Below are 20896 nucleotides of genomic sequence, written 5' to 3'. Positions count from 1 at the left end.
AAGCCCTCTTCTGTGTTTACTTCGCTATTGTTCTCCCTATGTATCCGTTTGTCTGGTCCCTGAAACCACATTCAGAACCATTTCACAGATTTGTTTTCTCTGTCGCATTCATGTGTAATGGTTAAATGAATAGTTTGCTGCTAGAGGGTAGAGGAAAGGACCAGATACCAGTTTGTTTGTTTCCAGACTCTGAGAATTAAAAACCCATTTTTGATTTTGGTTTTTCTCTCTGGCAAGTTGTCACATCAACCACTGGAAAGTTTTACCCAAAAATAACCAAATAAAACCTGCTCTACTACTCGACCTTGTGCTCTCTGGAATGTTGCATGTGAAAATCTGCTTGTCCTAAATGTGCTGTAGTGTGCAATTTTACACCCCTCTCTCCTAGAGTCGTAAAACACATTATCATCAGCAGCAGAAGCAGCAGTGTAATTCATCTGAGGTCGTTAATATTCATCATATCATTTAGTCACAAAGGAAACTCATCTGGCTGAATGTCACAGATGTAATTAATGAAGTGACCCCAGAGGTCATGGCTCCATTCACCAAACGCCTTCCACACACTGCTGTGTTATACACACACACGGTTTGCACATCAAAAGCCTTCCAGCCAGACACACCGACGTGGAATATACAACCTGGAGTACGATACATTTATAACGTCCTTGCATACCACAACGTTCACAAAATGGCTTCTCTCGGTTAAAACACAGGGATGAGACAAGAGCATGCACCAAAGCAGACTTTATTTAGCTCAGTGGAGTATGGGAAGGGAAAGGAAGAGAAACACACACCAGTAGGGGAGAACTTGGGAAAGGAGAGTATAGAGACACACTAAACCACTGGAGCAGGACATAAGGACAGGTGCACATCACAGGTATCTTTTTGGTCATCACTATGGCAACAACATATCCAGAAAAAAAATGAAAATAATAGTTTTACCTACAGTAAGGTTAACAGAGTCCCTTCACCATAGAGGACCCCAATATGTACATCTTACAGTCACTAAGATCAAGAGAATACAACAGAAATTAAATTGAAATAATCAGTATACAAAAAACTGCCTTTGTGGTATTTGGAATGCACATTTCTGTACAGAAGAAAGCTCATTGGTATTGTCGTAAACATTGGTTAGTTTAAGAACAAAACATGACAGAGTTAGTAAGTGTACATCCTTTGGAAAGTTGGCTGCGATGTCAGTCTAAGTTCAGCAAAGCTGTTTTAGCTGGACAAATGGACTAGAGACATTACAACACAGAAAGACTGACACCTTACCAGTGGAAGGTCTGGGGCTGAACTCCTTCAAATAGCTTACAGTATATCCATAAGTATTGAGAAGCTAATGCCCTAAGCAGGTTTCTTTAAAACTGGAAGCTTGAAAAAATATTTCTGGTATTAGGAAAGCCATTTTTATCCTTTGAGTAGGAGTAATTAATATGATACTGAAAACACAAACCTGATGGAATTGAGCCCCACATATCTCTTTGTTTTAAAACAGAATAACAGAGGAGCAGTTTATCAACAGCATCACAGGTATCATTACAGTTTGTAGTCATTAAAGCCTAGTGGTAAAGCGATCAGAGCATGCATCTTTCTACAGTATCATTAGAAACTACAGTACATTAGCAGCAAACTGGACATCCTTAAGGGCTGAAGTTCAACACTATGGTAAAAAAAGAAAGAAAAATAAACTGCAACATTTCTCAAGAGAAGTCAAACTCTTTAACCGCTATATTACAGACTGCCATGGCTCTAGTTTGGGGTTTTGGTTACAGTCTCCAGTGTGCTTATGAGAGGCAGAAAACAGTAGCTTAGATATAGGGACTCCTTCCATCTTTAAAAACAGCAATACATCGTCAAGTAAACAGTAGCGCTTATTTTTGTAGGTCATATGGTTAAAGTATTATCACGTCTTTGGATTTTTGTCTTAAAGCATTAATTATTGTTTAGCTATTATTGTTATATTATCATTATTACAGTTAGAATAAGGACTGGTTGCAAATGAACACAGGGATAAAGGTAGAGAGCAACATAGGAAAGTAGGGGCGGAGAAAGAGGGAAAATAAATTAAGTGTACAAAAATAACATCAATAACATCCAAAGTTTTCTCAGCTTTGCGCATTAGCTCCCTATCTGTAAGTGGAAAGGGGAGCTATGTCTCAATCATCCAATGAAGTCTTGAGTCAACCATACAAAAGCTAAATACTGTACATTTACCCCTCACACCATTAAACACTTTAGTTTCAATAAGGTTTTTGTAACAATCTATTACTCAGAGGTGAAAAGCTCAGATCTTTGAAATACAGATGTTTTTGTAGATATTTTTTTAATACTTAGTCCAAGGTTAAACCATGCCTTTCCTGTTTCAAAAACAGAGAAGTACAGTATTAAGATCATAGTTGAAGGAGAACCATGTTGAGCTGTTGACCTGAGCATAGAAAGCTTTACATTAATCACATAACATTGGTCAGCCATTGGTATATTCAAATAGGACGGAAAGGCAGTAAGTCACCTTGCCTGAACATATCAAAGCTGTCATAATCTTTTCATAATCATGACAATATTATATCGATGCAAGACAGTTTATCTCAATCAATACGATTTTATATTAAGAAACTATTACTAAACACGCACAATGTAAATTTGAGTTTGGTTAAAGTTTTCATATACAGTATAATGGTTGAGTGCTATAAAAAATAGTTTGCCCCGTTCAGGACAAACTGGCCTTTAAGTTCTGTGCTATTTGGGCTGTTATCCACTAAAGGAACATACAAGGTATACATGTACAACAGAAGACTTATCATTGGCTTGTGGTGGGTGAAGCTGCATTTTGGCACCGTATCAGTCTATTGGTTGTCGGCTCACTTTTGCCAGCTGGAGATCTCACCCATTCACTGTACAGACGTCAGCTCTGCAGTTTGCTATTGAAAACAAACGTGTTGAAACTAAATCCACAGACATGTAAAATTTTGGTTACGAGCTTTGGAATCTGAGTCAGTCTTTACAAAAGCTCTTTGCGAATACCTCCGTCTACTTCAAGGATATTTTTCCGTTGTTTTTTTTTTTATCATCTTCATCATCTTCCACTGTTAACTGCTTTGTTTTCCTTCAAGTTTATCTTTTGGAGCGCTCTATTTACACTAAAATCTCTTTGACAATTTCTTATCCAGCCTCTTACAGACTGGCACTACATGCTACACAGCTAGTCATCTAGCACTGTCTGGTGGAGGGCCCACTGTGAGTCTGTCATGCAGACTGAGAGGTAGACTGCAGGTCTAGCTGGGCAGTGAGGTCACATACTTGGAGAATGCTCTTTGGCCTCTGTGGCATCTGGTTGGTTTTTATCAAGGTGGTTGTTTGGTTGTAGTAAGGTGTTTGACGGAATAGGGAGAGGAGTTATTTTCAACAAGAAAGGACAGACCAGGAAAGAGTTTAGGAACAATATGAAAAGGGAAAAGCTGTGGTACAGAAGACTTGGTTTGGGCTCTCTCCTGCTTTCAGTTGAGAGTTTCTCTTTGGGCCACTGTGGCTCGGCATCTTTGGGGTGTTTAGGATACAGGTTTGGCAGCAACGTGGACAGGGTATGTTTAGAGGTTGACTTGCAGAAGGGGTTTTGAGGAGGATGTATTAGATCGAAGCAAAGGGGCCGTAGTCAGCCTCTCTAAGCTCTGTCTCTCTCCCCCACGCCTGCGGACAGCTCGGCCTGCTCCCTCTCTGCAGAGTCAGAGCTCAGACTTCTGGCCCTTTTCTCCTTAGCTCTGGCATTCTGGAACCACACCTGCAGAAAAGATATGTATACATAAATTAGCTATTTCCCATTCAATTAATTGTTATCAAACTGCATTTTATCATTAATAATTATTTGAATCATTTACCTGCACCACTCTGTGAGGCAGTCCCAACTCCTGGCCCAGTCTTTCACACTCATGTCGGTTTGGGGTTCGGTGGCTCCTATAGAAGTCTCGGAGTTGGAGTACTTGGAAGTGGCTCATCTGTGTCCTCTGTCGCTGCTGCTGATGGTGTTGATGCTGTTGCAGACTTTGCATTTCACCCCAATCTGAGCTGGGACCCCCAGATCCCTCCGGACTAGGAGACCCTTGATCAGCCGTACTGGAACCTTCATCACATGGATACTCATCGTCGTCTTCTTCATATTCATCATCCTCCTCAGGGTTGTTCAGATCAGTGGTTGAAGACAAAGAAGTCATCGGAAGCTTCATAGACAACTCTTTGTTCATGATGCCATAGCCCTGGTTTGGGATGAGGTTGGACCTAATAGATGGACCTGGTCTATCCATGATAGATGACAAGGCCATCCCAGTCTGCCCATTGGATCCATTGCTCATTGATAAGTTGTATCCGGCTCTTTCAGCCTCGGCCCAGTGGCGTGACCTCATATGGGCATCCAGAGCACTCTTTACCTTGAACAGAGCCCTGCAGAATGGACAGCGCAGGTGGTTCAAGCCCAAGCTGAAGCTGGATCCTGGCCCCATTGATCGGAACTGTCCTTTTCTTTCTCTGGCTCGTGTATTCTGAAACCACACCTGTAAAGAAGAGTTAAGCATGTTTTAAAATTCAATATAGACTAAAACATTAAAGGTGGGGTAGGTAAGAATGGAGAAACCAGCTCGAGTGCGCTAGAATTTAAAAATACACAACCGGAAAAAATCTGCCACTTCCTTACAGAGTCCCTCCTCCAACACACACGAACGCGGACATGACCAATGAGGGCACGAGATAAGTTTGTGCACAGATGGAAGGCTGACAGGGAGGTAGGCCATCCAGTTGTTTTGGCTGGGCCGGCTAAAATTATTGGTCGTGCTTTTTACAGTGCCACGGCTTCCACAGATTAAAAAATGTTATGTATTTATTGTCAAAGCATTTAATATATTCATTGCTATCGGGATGTTAAGAGCATTCCATGGAATATAACAAAAAGTGTTTCTGAAATAAATTACACACCCCACCTTTAAGTAATTGTTTATGCCTTGCATTTCCCTAATACAAATGTGCACATGTTTAAACAAAAAGAAAATCCATAAAATACCTGAACCACACGTCTTGCGAGGCCTACTTCTCGTGCAATGCCTTCCAGGACTCCTCTTGTTGGGTTTGAGTCCATGCTGTAGCGCTGATACAACACTTCAAGCTGTTCAGGGGTGATGGTGGTCCTCTGGCGCTTATCCCTTCGGTGATCCTCCTCAATCTCTCTACTACTCCTTTGGCTTTCAAAACCAGTCTCTGACAAAAGCTTTGAACTTTGTTTAATGGGTGACAGGGAACTCTGAGAAAGGCTGGTAAGGGGGTTACTGGAGTGATCAGAGAGTGTGTTTTGAATTTGTAAGCTGTTTAGGTGGGAAATCATGGGATGTGTGGGATTAGGATGCATCTGGGACATAGCACCAGAAAGCATTTGGCTGGCCATCAGGGTAGAGTTAGGGTGTAGCATCATGTAAGGCATGGTTCGTTCTGAAAATCCAGAGTGGAGAAATTGGACCTGGGACTGAGCTGCCAGGAGGTGCCTGGTCTGATGCTCCTGCCAAAGTTGGATGGAGGGGAAGGTCACTGGGCAGAGACTGCACTGGAACTGAGCCTGGGGTTGTGGTTGGATCTGGTTGTTTAGCTGAGTTTCAGTGGATGGAGCAGAGGAGGCATCAGGCAGCCTAATGAGGCTTGTTTCAGATTCTGGAGAAGCAGGAAAACGAGGTGGTGTATCAGCTGGCTTTTCAACAGCTTGATCAGAAGAAGGGCTGTGTGTCTGCATCTGGCTGGAATGAGCTGTGGATTCAATGGAGGAAACCATTTTTTGTGAAGAGGAGGGAGAGCAAGGTTGGGGGGCTTCTGAAATAGTTGCTGGTTGCAGTTTGAGCTCAGGTTGTGGAGAGGACCCTGTTTTCATCATTTGGACCGTTTCTTTACGTTGGATGTCTGCATCTGAAATTCCATTTTGAGTTTGCAAAAGAGGTGAGCTCTTGCTAGCCTGGAAATATATTGTTTTATCTTCTTGTTTCCTATTAACAGGCATTGGTTCACCTTTGGCTGTTAAATTGTCACTTTCTGTGCAGTGAGAGGATGAATCAAGGGCAGGTGAGTCAGGGTTGGTATAATACTCATAGGTCAGATCCATGGAATTGTCATTGTGAGATTCACTTTGTCCTTCACAGCTGTTTTCATCATCATCATTCTTGGAGCTGCCATTTCTCTGTCTGTGAAGGTTGTCAAGCTGGTTGTTCCCCTCTAAACGATCTTCTGTCCCCCTGTCTTGATGTTTGCGGGCTCTCTGCCTTGCATTTTGGAACCATACAACAATGATTCTGTTAGGGAGGGACAACAAAGTAGATAACCTGTCATATTCTTCCTCTCTGGGGTAGGGGGTTGCCTCAAACACCCCCTGCAGGGTCTCCAGCTGTTGCTCCGCAAAGCGGGTTCTTGAAGAGCGTCGTCCCCTATGAAACTCTACTCTCTCTTGGTCTGTTGTCTGGGGCTCTTGGGAGGTATTGGTTGGAAGGGCTGGGGACAGTGAACATGGGGAAAGTGACAGAGCCTTGTCTTGTGCTACCTCTCTCGTCTCCTCCAGCGCTGTGATTGGTGGGTTGTTAAAATTGTACGGGGAATCCTTGTCTCGCTGGCGCTCTTTAAATAAGGTGTTGCGAAACCAATGTTTTATGACTTTATGTGCCAATCCTGAGAGAGCAGACATTTTGTTGATCTCTTCATCACTAGGGAGGGTATTAATATCAAAGTGTTTCTTCAGAACAATCAGTTGATCTTCAGAGATACGGGTTCGTGTTCGCTTACCCTGTTGTTCGAGTGTTGATGGGCTGACTTGGGGTTGCTGTCTTGTTTGGAGGGGGCTTGGTTGAGATGGTTGACCCAGCAGTGCAGAGTTGAGTTGTGTTAGCTGACCTTGCACAGAAGGGCTGAGCTGTTGCTGCTGCCCTAGCAGTGCTTGGTTGAGCTGAGATTGGAAGAGTTTTGCAAACTCGGGGTTCACACTGGAGTCTAACCACTGCTGGGACTGGAAACCTGCAGACTGCATCATAACTGAAGGCAGGAGATCCATGGGAAAAGGAATGTGGGGTAGGGAAAGCATTGGAAGCTGAGGCAAGGAAAGAGGAAGCATTTGCATTGTAGGTAAGGTAAGAGGCATTGCATTTGCTGTGGATGTGGTTTCAGAAGTAGCTGTCGCAGATGTTATGGATGCATCTTGTTTTTGAAATGGTTGAGGTTGAGAAGGAAATAGAGGAGGGGAAGGCGTTGGGCCTTTAGGTGTTAGGTCTGTAGCTTGAGGAAATGTTTTGGTTATTGGATCTGAAAATGAAGGTACAGGGGAGGGTGACATGCTTTTAACTCGGGGCATAACTGGTTCTGCTGCGGGATCGGGTTCTGGTTCTGAGGATGTTACTGGGGCTGCAGCTAAAGTAGTTGAATTCTCCCCAAATGTAGGCTGCGTAAGAGGGTACATCTGGTCATACTGAAGCCTGTATTCTCTAGAAAACCTCTCCAGTGCAGGTGTTGGAATCAGCATCCTATGAATGTACTCCCTGTGGCTTTTTAAAATCAAGGCATCTGAAAAGAACTTGCCACAGTCTGTACACTTTTCCCCTTTTCCACAACAGGCTTTCTCTTTTTTGGGGTCTTCTTCATATTTCACCTTTTTCTCTTGTGGCAAACTTTCTGTCTCTGTATTGCCCTCTGCTTCTTTGTGACTCTTGTTAGAGCTTTCAATCTTTTCATTCTGTAGTCCACCTAACTTAACTCTTTGTTCTTCTGAATATGCCTCCATCTTGTTGATATCAAAGCAGTCCTGTTCTGGGATCATATGATTTGATATCTGCGGATGGTGTCTGTGTCTGCTTTGTATATATTGCAGGGCCAACTCATGTCCATAACTCTGCAGCAGGGCTCGAAGAGGCTCCCCATTCACAGCAGCGTAGGGGACTCTGGGAGGAGGACACTGCAATCCATGATCATTAAATGAAGAAGAATCTGTTTCATTCTTCTGACTTTCATTTTTGACAGTAGGAGCAGGCCTTTCTTCTTTTTCTCCCTCAAAACTAAAATTGCTCTGTTCTCTTCCTGAATGGTTGTTGGCTGATCCACTGAAGCCAGTTTTAACGTTGGCTTCACACTGCACATGATCCATAAGTTGGCTTACAACTGAGTTTGAACTTTGTGTCTGGGTTGGTTTCTCTTCTATTTGATGTTGGAACTCCCTTTTTATTTCTGCCTTTATCTGTTCTTTTGGGATGGAGGTGGCACATACTAGCTGACTAAGTTCTAGGCTTTTCGCATTTAACTCTGCATTAAGATGCATGTCTCCAGATAAGTAAAAGGGCAAAAGAAGTTGCTGCTGCAGAGAGAGCAAGCTGTCTGGTGCCAGAGAAAAGTGTTGTTTAAGAAGATTCTCTGTCCCAAATGGAAGTTGCTGCATCAGTTGAGACTGGAGCAGAGCTGTGTGTTGTTGTAACTGAACTTGAGCCTGTGCCTGAGCCTGGGCTAACTGTTGCTGTTGTATTAGCATTAGCTGGTTCCTTGATGCTATAAGTTCAGCCACTCTCTTTTTAGCCTGCCGGCTGTCAGGTGTTTTTGAACGGGTTTGATTGGCATCGGCTGCTAAGCCAGGGCCTAATAGTAAGGAGGTTGAAGAGCCCACAACGTCTGCCCGTTTGGTAAAAGGCTTGGATGTTTCTTCTCTGGTGGTAGCAGCTTGGGTTACAGTAGTAGACACTGAAGAAGCTACAGTAGATGCTGGGGTCTGTGGAGCTGAGTTCTTGGCAGCACGAGCCCTAGTTTGATGAAGGACAGAGCGAAGATGTATGTCCAGTGTAGAGCTCTGGCTATAGCCAACTCCACACAGTCTGCAGCGGTAGGGCCTAGGATCTGGGCCACGGGGCGCCTCAGGGGCAGCAACACCTGTGCCAGAGTCCTGCAGGGCTCGTCTGGCTCGGTGGAGATGGGACACAGAGTTATAGTGGACCAAAAGAATGGTTTTCTGGGTAAAAGATTCAGAGCATATTGTGCATTTATAGGGCCTGGTTGGATCCAGATAGCGGTCCATTGTGGGGTTAGAGCTCCTTTTGAAAAGAGAGCTGGAATTAGGTTCTGAAATGATCTCCTCATGTGGCCCTTTCTCTGGCTCAGTTACATCCTCCTCATCTCCATCAACTTCACCAATTATTGCCTTCTCTTTAAATTGTACTTCTTCTTTTTGTTCCTCCTTTACTTCCATGCCTAGTGCCTCTTCCTCTATCTCTTCATCCTCAGCCTCTCCTGCTTCTTCACCCACTTGAGGGGATAAACTTAAATGTTGCAGGACTGAACTCTTATTGTGCTCCATGTATTGAGCAGTGTGAGTTGGTAAGAGTGTATTCGGCCCTTGTGACCCAAGCTGTGAGTGTGTGTTCTGCATGTGTCTCTGCAGGGCCTCCTGACTTCGGCATTGTCTAGAACAGAGAGGGCACTCTGTCGCCGCCCTCATGGCATGGTACTGCCAGTGCAGCTGGAGCTTCTCCTGAGTGGGGAACGCCAGGCTGCACCTGCTGCAACGGAACCGGTAACCATGGCGATCAGAAAGAGGAGGGGTGTCGCCAGGCGGGGACATGGGCGGGGAGGAGGGGGGGGTCTGAGTTGGGGATTGAGAAGCCAGTCTGCTATTGGAAGGGTGAGTGGTGTTATCTTCTAAGGATGGGGTGAGTAGAGCTGTGACATCTTTGGGTGCGGCTACATCTCCCTCAGTGTTTTCCACTGAAATGCCTGAAAAATGCATATAAAATGGTAAATGGTAATATAAAAAAATTATAAATGCCAAGAAAACATGTTTTCCACAAATGAACATGAAATAATTTGGAATTCACAACTCCTTAAGTAATATCTAACTTATGGTCAGATTTATAATGCAATTTATACCAACCTTTGTTTTTCTGTAAATCATCTGAGATAAAGGAATCGGCAGTTTGGGAACAATTTGCATTGTTATTCTTGGTGTTTTTAATTTTCTGACTATCATCTTTCTCTGGTTCCATCTGCACCTGAGCCTGTGGTTGTTCCGTAGACTTTGTGACCTGCAAGGGGAAAAAAGCCTGTCAATTTTGATTTTTTTTTTTTTGGGGGGGGGGGGGGGGATTTCTAGTAACACTAAGTGTTATTTTAACTTTCAGACTGAAAGAAAAATTGGGTATTAGCATATTTTCTTAATCCAACATTATGAATAAAACATTTAATTGTAGAGCATAATAGCAAGCAAATATCAAGATGTATAAACATGAGTGCCTCCACACCCTGTCCTAATATCATAAAACATTAAAGTGTGAATCTGTAAGTGTATTGTTACATCTTGCACCTGCCTGCACAGCAGTAGAGACAGAAAGGCCCATCAATTTGGTAATAAGTGTATATGGCTGAGATATGTGGGTCTGCCCTTCAGCTCCTATGAAACCCTCCAACATGCCCCAAGGGTTTAATAAAACTTTACTGAGCTGAATAATGAATTTATTTAAAATCATTCTTCATATAGAAAACCTCCATCTCCACAGCTTCGAGCACTGAGAGAAAATACTATATCTATGCGAACAGCTAGCTACCCTTAGGAAAGGATGGACAGCAAAAGATGAGATTTACATGACAAGAGTTTTCTCTGCTTAACAGCTTCATATGATAGAAAGAGAAGAACAACCACACACACACACACACACACACACACACACACACACACACACACACACACACACACACACACACACACACACACAGCAGAGAGAACTGAAGGTCAGGCTTAATCTAGAGAGCGTAATTGGAAAGCAAGGTACATAATGGCCATCATCACCTCAGTCTGAATTAATGAACCTCAATTACTATCAGAGAGAGTGAGGGAGGGAGGGGAAGGAGGGAGGACGATGGTGGGGGGGTAGAATATGAAAAAGAGAGAGAGCACGGAGAGGGGAGGGAGAAAGTATGGGGCAATGAACAAAAAAAACTGCTTCAGAGAGAGAGTGAGCAAGGGAGGGGTAACGCATAAGAAATTGAGAGAGAGAGCTCGGGAGAGAAAGAAAGGGAGGGGCAGGGACAGAGATTGCTGAATAGGAATGATAGGAGTAGCTGGAGGGGGGAGGGAGGGACAGCAGAGGGGAGAAAGGGTGAAAAGCAGTCAGTCAAGTGGAGGCGAAGAGCGCAAGAGACAAAGGCCACTTAGCATACGGGCCAGGGAGATGGAGGATGGTGATGTGGATAGATGACCAGTCTTTGTTAGTTGGAGAGACACAGTAAAAAGCATGGGGGCCCCTTTTTAGCTTGACTGCACTTCTGGTAATAGAGGGCTACTTAAACATGCATTATAGAAAGACTGGCTTTCCCCTCAGTCACTCAGTCAGACCCTCTCTCTTCCACTTTAAAAGTCGCACATACACATAGACACAAAATGCACGGCTGCATCAAAGATGATAGCGGGGAGCTACTTAAACATGCATTAAAAAAAGCGCTGCCTTTCTCTCTGGTGCCTTCTTAATGGAATTGTCTCCCTACATTTCACTCTCCCCCATCCCCCAACGCTTTGCCTTCTCGTTTTCTTTTGCTTCCTGACAAACGCAAATACAACAAATACACACTTGCATACACTTACTGCGCTGATGAGCTTGTCTACACAGTCCTGCGCCACACTGTGCACATGTGAGAGATGCTGTCGGATGTGAGGGTGGGGGATTTTCACCTGGCACAAAGGGCACTGGACAGTCTAAAAGAGTTGAGAGACGAGGAGAAAGAGAAGTGAGAAAACTGGTTTAAATATTGTTGAACTGGACAACCGAAAGAGTCCATGGGTTCTTGGAATTACACAAAAACAGCATGTTTTTCTTGGTTGTTACATTTGTGGACACGTAGACATGCTCAAATGATTAAAATGTGTGTCAGCTGCTCACCTGCTGGTTCGGATTTTGCTGGTGTATTCTTGGGCGTTTGGTTAATATTGAGTTTTCCATTTCCTCGCATCCAGAGGCTGGACGCTTGACTGAGAGCAGTGACTCCCGCTTCTCTCTTTCCTCCTCCCTGGTTTCTACTTCAATTAAAATGTAACATGACCACGTTAACAGATTGATATAAACAATGTATGTAACATACAAGCATCATGCTATCATTTGAAATCATGCTATCATTTGATATGTTGTATGTTGTGATGAATTGTAATACATGTATAAGCGGCCTCACCTGTCTCCTCAGAAATCTGGTTCGCCTCCAAGGTATAACTGTCTTTGGTTGTGTCCAAAGGACCAGTGGTGATCTCACTGGAAATGTCCAAATCGTCACTGAGCTCTCCTGGGAGGGTAAATGACAAATAATTATGCTACAAAAACATTGTGCCTCAAACAATATATTCACAAATTATCATGCCCATTGTTTGTATTATCCTTTAGATAGAATCCTTCAAAAAGGCCGATGTGTTTGGACCACACTTCATCCGTCTTACTTTCCTCCATACGCTATTGATCAAGTATTGATTCTCCATTAGATTCTCCTCTGAGGTGGAGTAGAGGTAATATGGACTTACAACACATCAGTTCACCTCGATAAGTCTTAATTTGCACATAGACAAATCACAGAATATATTTAATTCAAAGCTTAAGTGTTGAACTACTAATTTTAGAGTTTGTGCCAGCAGTTCAGTTGCTCCAGACAATGTAAATTCAGTGTCTCTTTAACAGACCACAGACTGGTGACCAGCCCCCACCTCCCCCATTCTTATCCAGGGGATTTGTATTGGTCCATTGATTAGCAGGTGCTAGTTAGCTGTTGTCAGGGGTTATTGGGGATATAACAAGGATGTGTATCGACAAATCAATTTACTTGATCAATATCTCAGCAACAGCCATTACATGTTCTCCCTCTTTTCATCTTAATCCCCTGTCTGCTCACTGATGTCAGCAACAGCACGTGCAACATGAAATCTAATACAGCCAAACGTTTCATATTCTCACCTGTGACACCATCAGGTTTTTTCCTGATGGTAAAAATGGCTGCCAGCTCCTCCCCGCCTAATGGCTGCAGCTGTAGTAGCCCTTCCCTCTGCTGATGGATTGGGGTTTGACTGTGTTTCAGTACTTGGAGTTTAGAAGAGGAGGAGTGGTTGCATAAAAGACAATGGAACAGCCACGAACCTCCATCAACCTCTCCATCATACTGCATCAGGAACTAAACGTAATGAAGTAGACAGGAGAAAAAAAAGGTTATTATTGACATTTTTATAAATTAATGACGTTTTTTTCAAATGCTTGAGTTTTAATGAGCGTGTACTAACTCGGTAAACCCGGACACTGGCCTCATGGTGTGAATTGAGGGAATGTCCTCGTAGCTTGTCAAAACTGCTGGTCATGTAGTCACACAGGTTGCACCTCAGCTGGACTGGGTTGCCCTTAGCAATAAGGGCAGCCCCCTCCTGACCCCTGTCCCCTCCCTCCTGTAGGTGAGCAGCCAGCTGGTACCGGGTGCGGTGTCTGTCAGTCTGACAGTGCAAGGAGAAGTTAGCCCTCAGCGGGGTGGTGTAGCCGCACAGCCTGCAGTGGCAGCCTCCAGCAACGAGGGAGCACCACTCAGACTGGGGCAGGGAGCGAGGGGCGTTCAGGTGCTGCTCCACAGACTCTAAGCTGTCGGACGAAAAGCAGGAGCAGACAAGGCATTGAAACACACCCTGGGAGAGGGGTTCAGTGGGGGACATAGATGAGGCTGGAGGGGGAGAGGGGGAGGGGGAGGGAGAAGGGGTCAGTGTAGACCCGAGGGCGACTGGCTGATCTGCGACTTGTTGACTGGTCAGTCGCATGTTTAAGGAGAGCTCGGCACCTAGGAAACAGAGAGATCTTCTGTGAGAATTTTCATTTATTTAATATTTTTTAATTGGATAACAGCAGGCAATGCATTACTCACCTGGGTTTTGTAGGTGTTTCAGCTGCGGGGCTAGACTCCTGCAGTGAGACAGATAGTAACCTCTCTGGAGCCGTAGCATATTATGTGTGTGTTTCTCGCTGGTGGTGTGTATGCGCAGGTTGCGGGCAATGCTGGTCTCATAGTCGCACACATCACACCGCCAACGCTTACCGTGAGAGTGAGTGTGTGCAGGTGGTGTGAGCTTAGTGGGCTGGGGAGTAGGTGTGGGGGTAGAGATTGGGGGTTTGTATGCTGGCTCATCCACTGTGTGACTGTCGGAGGTGCTGCTGTTGTTGGTAATGAGAGGAGTTTGCATGTGACCGTTGGAGAGTCCACCGCTCTGGACGTTATTAAGGTGTTTATCCGACTGCATGTGTATGCTGAGGTTGCCTTTCGATGAAGTAGCATAGTCACACACCTCACAGCGGTAGGGCTTGTAGCCACAGGCGTAGGTTTCGCCACGGGCCAAGCGAGGATGGGGTTTCCCGGAAGTGCAATATCCACACACACCTCGTGTTGCACCGCCACACACACACTTTCCCCCGGAGGCGCCACACACACACTGGCCTCCCGTCTCTGGATGTTTCTCTTTCATGTGGACTTGCAGTGTGTGCTGAGACTTATAGTGCCAGTTACACTTGGGGCATTTCAGTGTCTTGCAGGAGTTACGTGAGTGCATTATGGTCATGTGACTGGTCAGCGAATTAGGAGAGAGGTCTTGGTTGAGGTTTTTAAGGACAGCTTCTTTCTGTTCTTCGTCTTTGTCTCTCTCTTCATCCACGTCTGTGTCTAGCTGGATGTCATTTGGTTCTGGAGCTTTGGCACCATCTCTATCGGAAATGGAAGAGTGAGGAACCCCTGCCGACCCATCCTCATCCTCGGCAGGTGGACTGGCAGGCTCTGTGCATGCCAGTGGGAAAGCCATAGTAGACTGCTGGGAATTAAAGCTCTGAGGAAACCCAGAAATCCAGCCCTGATCTCCCTTAATGTCTTTTACCTCTGTCTCGCTCAGCAGGGCAGAAGAGGAGGACGGAGAAGTGAAGTGCTTTGGAGAGGTGGAAAGAAAAGGGGAGGGCTCTGGAGAGGTGGAAGGAGTGGGGGAGGGCTTTGGAGAAGCGGCTATTTTGCTGTCGTGGTTGCCACTGGCCTTTGCCGTGCTGGAAGAAGAGCTGTGCTGGCTCTGTTGAGGTAATAAAGAACATTTGGATTTGGTTTGGCTTTGGTTTGAGATGGCCTCCTCCTCTTCCTCCTCCTCTTCCCCTCTGCTGCTAAGGACTGCTGGGAGGCCCCCTGTAACTGACGCCTCTTCTACACCTACACGCACCTCCCCTTCTTCCTTTCTTTGCCCTGACAAATTTCCCTCCCCGGAATCTTCCTCCATCCCCTGCTTTTGACACGCTTCATTCTGCTGTGAAAGTCGGCCTCCTTCTTTCTGCTCTCCTCCCTGGGTCTCTTCTCTAGCCTGGGACCCCTCTGCGCCCTCCTCCTCCTGCTGAGGCAGGGTCAGGGGCTCTTTGGCAGGGGCCATGGCTGAGGTATGAGAAGATGACCCCTGCTCTGGAATGACCGCTTGGGTCAGGAGAGGAAGAGATAAAGCCTGGGGACTGAGGTCAGCATCTCTCTCCTCTCCTCCCCCTCCATCCCCTCCCTCACCGCTGTCCATACCAGAGGCTACAGATGCCAGGCATTACTACCCCACCTGTGTTTCAGATACAGAGAAAGAGAGAGCAGGATAGACAGAGACAGAAAAAAGTGAAGGGGAAAAAAAGAGGAGAAAATTAAATACATGAGTCATGTAAATAATATTGCATAACAGTTGAGGCCATTGATCACAGTCCCTGGATAGCATCTGTTCAATACTGCCTTCACAGTGCGCAATACAGAGGCTGGTTACTCAGGGGTTAGCGTTAGCCCTTAATGGGAAAATCAATAGCCTGAGCGCTAAACTAGGTAGAGGAATGCGGGTAAGGGCTACGCAGGAGGTCTATGATATTTCTCAGGGGATAGGATTAAATAAAGAACCGAATGCTTCTGAGCTAAAGGGCTTCTACTAAATTGCCACACTTAGATAAAAGCAGATAAAAGAACAGTTTTTAAAGCCAGTGTATCAGTCTCTGCATAATTTGCTTTGCATTGGTACGGAAATATTATGAGAGGAAAGGCATCTCTGTTTAGTAGAATCCATTTTCTAACACGCAGTGAAAACACAGGGGGTGGTCACAATTCAATAAACACCTGGATAATCTCATTTGTTTCCAAATACAATAAATAATTGGATGGGTTTATGTTCTTTTTTGTTGACAATGTTGATTAAAATCTGTGGTAATTTATGAGGTAATGTTTAATGGAGTTGCAGTGCATTGTTTATATTTCTCCTCTCATGTGTGTTTAACATTGTTACAACTCCTGTAAATCCCATTTCCTATCAACACAGTGATTTGTAATTGACTAATATTCTATGTATCGTGCATTTATAGTTAAGGATTGAGTGTGTTTAAAAAATGAATAGCAATGTTGAATCATTCTCTATTTTAAGAATGCATTTCTTATTTGCTTTTGAAATAGTCTGGTTTTAATAAAACTAACAAAGGGCAATGATGTTTTTATCATACACAGATGACCATAAACATTCATGTTATTCATTTAAAATGAAAGAAATTAATCAATGAGGTTTGACAAAGAATTTTAATCATAAACACAATCATGCATCACTGGAGTCTTCCCTAAAATTAATAAATCGGGCCTCTCCTTGTCTGTCTGTCGCTGACAGATGGATGCCAGATGAGACAGATACATCTCTCACTCTGTGTGTCCCACAATCTCATTACTGACCTTTTTTTAATCAAGAAGATACCTTAATGTACCCTTTCACCTTCTCCTTCTACCAACCACCCCCTCCTCCCCCTGCTTAAACACCCTCTCTCCGTCTCTCCTGTAGCCACCTCCTCTCCCCTCTCTGCACCTTAAAGATATATGGCCATATCGGCACTCTGATAGTGCTTTAATGTACTGTGTTTATGTCACAGGCCACAGACCCTTGCCCACTGCAGCTGTCCACTGTCCCGCCGGATAGTGCTGAGGGGCTGAGCCTGACTGCCAGCAGCTGAGAACAGCCTCTAATCTGATAAAGATTTTCATTTACACTGCAATCAATAACCTGGGTCTATCGGCAATGTAACTATTTATACAAACATTCCTGGCTCTCTATTGATCCCAAGTGCGGGAAACCATCATTTAACAATGTGTGTGTGTGTACATCTGTGATAATGTAGGTAAATCCTGTTGTGCACTGCAAAATGATTTGTGTAATGTCAATTACAGTATGCATGTACACACAAAACACCTGAAATTAGATTAAATAATTAAAATATTAATAAAAAATAAATATTTGTTGTTGGGGCTGAATAGAAGCAATTCTGCAACATAACATTTTGATCAAACAGCTAAAGGTGTGTGGGTGTGTGTGTGTGTGTGTGTGTGTGTGTGTGTGTGTGTGTGTGTGTGTGTGTGTGTGTGTGTGTGTGTGTGTGTGTGTGTGTGTGTGTGTGTGTGTGTGTGTGTGTGTGTGTGTGTGTGTGTGTGTGTGTGTGTGTGTGTGTGTGTGTGTGTGTGTGTGTGTGTGTGTGTGTGTGTGTGTGTGTGTGTGTGTGTGTGTGTGTGTAAGAAAGAGAGAGAAAGGGGTGTGAAGGTGAGAGACACCAAGAGAAGAGTTGTGTGGCTATACTTTAAGAAAATGCATTTAGTTTGTTTAAAAGACCTGGACAAATATAGGTGGACATGGACAAATGCTGTTTTGAATGCAACTGTTCTGCGTGAGGACCCCGAACACAGCTATACTCAAGTATAAAAGGTACATTTTCATTATTTTGGGTACCATGCAAATAGCGAATACCGGACATGCAGCGACTTGAAGTTTACTCCCTGCCCCTGTCTGTGTTGTCAAGTCACTGACCAACACTCAGCCTGCAGACTACTTGAGCCTTTGTTTACAGTGGACCGCACCGTACCACACTCCGATTCAGCGAAACCAAGAGTGATCGCGTTCAGTCCCCAGTAACAGGTGACTCAATGCACTAGCAGATCAACAAAAGCTATATTTGTGCGATTTACAGGCTGCTATAAGCAAACACCCCTTCCTCCCAACCGCCGGGTTGCTTCCTCCCGTCCCTTATAATATCGTAAACAAATGACAGACTTACATTTCTTCAGCGGCTCTGGTACAAAGCTCCGTACGCTCAGTGTGTAGTAGTCCAGAAAACAATCGTATAGAGAGCCCACTCATTCCTTATGAATGATCCTCTGCGTTTGTACGGAGCCAGGAGGAAAAATGGGGAGAGGGAGAGAGAGCAGCGGGGTCCAAGTTGTTACCAAACAACAGTGTAATTAAAGCTACATATAGGCTGTAGTAAACAGAAGATGGGGGACGGAGGGGTTTGTGCGAGCTCCAGAGGTAGAATGAGTTCTGATCACTGTGGGGGGAAAAACACTTGGCTCTTTATTCCTGCTAATTAGTTTCCTTCAAAAAATGGCTGAGATTACGCCCAGTGCGCATGTGCGTAATTGCGCAGACACCGCTAATTAGCCCGTTTGGATCAATAGGATTCCGCGAGAGAGAGGGAGGGAGGGAGGAAGGAAGGAGGGAGGGGGAGAGGCTACAGAGGACGCATAAAGGGGACAAGGAGGAGAGGAAAATATTTTAAAAGTACGAGAATTTACAACTAGAACGATTATTTTTGTATTACAAATATAATATTGTCGCTGTAAAATTGCAGGTATACGGTACATTTAAGATGGATGTTAAGACAATTCCCAGTTGGTATAAAAAATCAAAGATAAAACAATATCGCAAAAAAAATCTCTAGATGCACCAAAATACACGATTAAATACGAGGAAGTACAATAATGTTAAAAAGTCAACTAAGACAAAAAAAGACAATAGGCTTTAAGAAGAATATTATGATGCCAGAAAATCTGCAACAAAATGCGACACATTCACGGTGATTCACTATCGAGCACATTACAAGGCCCCGGAGGATTGTTTTATTATTTAAGTATTATATTGACATTTTGTTCTGATCAAAAGACGCTCAAATTGTAGTGTAATGTTTCAGACCTATAACATTATATTAATGAAATATACACATTTGTGTGTGATAGCATTCTTGCTTTAAAAAAAGTTTGTTTCCTTCAATTGCAAGGTTTGTGGCAGACACATATTCACATCTTACAAAGAGATTTAAAAAAGAATGCGTAAAACATAAAAGTAAAACAATGCTCGCCTGTTGGAATATGAAATGAGACATTGCACCTTTGATGTTTTTTTAACTGAGGCTGCAGATCTGGGTTTCGAGCGCTGTCTGCTGTTTTAATGTTCTCACTTTGTAAAAATAAATAAAATATTTAAGTCTAAATTGATGTGTCCACTGGTGTGCTCGTCATCACGGAAGACCTTTGGGTTTTTTCCTGCTCCGGCCGTCCCATCCTCGCCACTCGGGTCTATTGTCATGATAATACTATTGTGAATTTCACGCTGGATGTGCAATCTGTCGATCATCCATATTTTAGAAGGTGAATACTGCATTTATTTGTAAGACCAAATAGTATAATTTTACTTTATTTGGTCTTGATTGTTCAATCTCACATTGTCCTTATTTAGGAATGGTGTAAATATAATATTATAAAGGTGTGAAGGTTAAAATGTTAAAGTGAAAGTCTATATGGAAAACAATAGGAATATTTTTGTCTTTTGACATAAGATACAAAAAGGCTACTATCAGCTCACTGTGGCGCGTGAAACAACCGCATTACAAAGGCATATCGGAATAGTACATGAATATTAATGATATTTCGTTGTGTTGGTTTTGAGAGCACTGACATTTTGAATTTGGTTGTTCATGTTCGTCTGATTTTATTTCTTGCATTTGTGCAGGTTTCAAAATGTAAAGAATCAATTCATTGGCCAATTAGTGTAGTGCCAAATGATTTGGACTACGTTTGTAGAATATTCAATAATAATTTTACGATTTGAAAACGTGTATAGCGATTGTCTGTCCGGCTCATGCCACCAAGTGAAGATTGCAGGTTTTACATAAATCAGGGACTGTTTTGTATGTTTACGCCTACATGGATTTGTTCAGTTGTTCTTATGGCTTCAGTTAGAACAGGGACAGTTGTATGTCTTTTTATGGGCAGCAGACAATGACAGTGAATGGTGATATCATTTTAACGTTAGTCAATAAGGTGTGTGTGTGTGTGTGTGTGTGTGTGTGTGTGTGTGTGTGTGTGTGTGTGTGTGTGTGTGTGTGTGTGTGTGTGTGTGTGTGTGTGTGTGTGTGTGTGTGTGTGTGTGTGTGTGTGTGTGTGTGTGTGTGTGTGTGTGTGTGTGTGTGTGTGTGTGTGTGTGTGTGTGTGTGTGTGTGTGTGCTAGGTGTGCTTTTATGGTTTAGGATAAAAAGAAAAAGATAATTTAACCTAAAGCAAAATGGGGATCATGCGGTTACATTTAAATCATTTAAATAAGTCAATAAGGTGTGTGTGTGTGTGTGTGTGTGTGTGTGTGTGTGTGTGTGTGTGTGTGTGTGTGTGTGTGTGTGTGTGTGTGTGTGTGTGTGTGTGTGTGTGTGTGTGTGTGTGTGTGTGTGTGTGTGTGTGTGTGTGTGTGTGTGTGTGTGTGTGTGTGTGTGTGTGTTTGTTTATGCTAGGTGTGCTTTTATGGTTTAGGATAAAAAGAAAAAGATAATTTAACCTAAAGCAAAATGGGGATCATGTGGTTACATTTAAATACTATAATTACATATGAAATGTGTACTTCCCTTACGTAAAAGGAAAACTGCAATTTCGTCTTCATCATCAACACATTTACACTAAAAGGCTATGGAGCAAATTCAAGTATTCATCCATTTTTTATTTGCATCACTTGGTTTTGTTGAACATTTCCATTTGTTTTTGCTTAATCATTTGTGGCCCCTTAAATACCAATCACACATTT

At 43.6% G+C, this 20896-nt stretch overlaps 2 protein-coding genes across 6 annotated transcripts in view; one reads left to right on the top strand and one right to left on the bottom strand.

The window, feature by feature from the left end:
* gtf3c6 (general transcription factor IIIC, polypeptide 6, alpha) overlaps window positions 1–20896 on the top strand; it is a 35087-nt gene that overhangs the window by 8083 nt on the left and 6108 nt on the right. The window contains exon 1 of one of the 3 annotated variants that reach the window (XM_079684709.1): window positions 17587–17758. The exons of 1 other annotated variant lie outside the window; for it this stretch is intronic. In XM_079684709.1, the coding sequence (XP_079540835.1) occupies window positions 17706–17758 (53 nt within the window). In that variant the 5' untranslated portion in view covers window positions 17587–17705. Of the gene's footprint in view, window positions 1–17586; window positions 17759–20896 lie in introns of those variants that run through there. One more of the 3 variants, XM_079684708.1, reaches the window with a different exon arrangement.
* LOC307041345 (zinc finger homeobox protein 3-like) lies at window positions 730–20033 on the bottom strand. 3 transcript variants are annotated; one of them, XM_079684694.1, is made up of 11 exons: window positions 18108–20033; window positions 13909–15607; window positions 13286–13824; window positions 12966–13179; window positions 12199–12306; window positions 11913–12049; window positions 11618–11728; window positions 9914–10064; window positions 5048–9756; window positions 3876–4544; window positions 730–3778 (listed from the first exon to the last, which is right to left on the bottom strand). In XM_079684694.1, the coding sequence occupies exons 2-11, from the start codon at window positions 15569–15571 to the stop codon at window positions 3662–3664; spliced, it is 8418 nt and encodes a 2805-aa protein (XP_079540820.1). In that variant the 5' UTR covers window positions 15572–15607; window positions 18108–20033; the 3' UTR covers window positions 730–3661. The 3 variants fall into 3 exon arrangements, with proteins under 3 accessions (XP_079540820.1, XP_079540819.1, XP_079540821.1); XM_079684693.1 differs by lacking the exon at window positions 18108–20033 and having other exon boundaries at window positions 13909–16923; XM_079684695.1 differs by lacking the exon at window positions 18108–20033 and having other exon boundaries at window positions 11913–12046; window positions 13909–16923.

Source organism: Notothenia rossii, assembly GCF_949606895.1.
Source record: "Notothenia rossii genome assembly, chromosome: 5".
Taxonomy (NCBI): Eukaryota; Metazoa; Chordata; class Actinopteri; order Perciformes; family Nototheniidae; genus Notothenia; species Notothenia rossii.
This window is presented reverse-complemented; position numbering and strand designations above follow the sequence as displayed.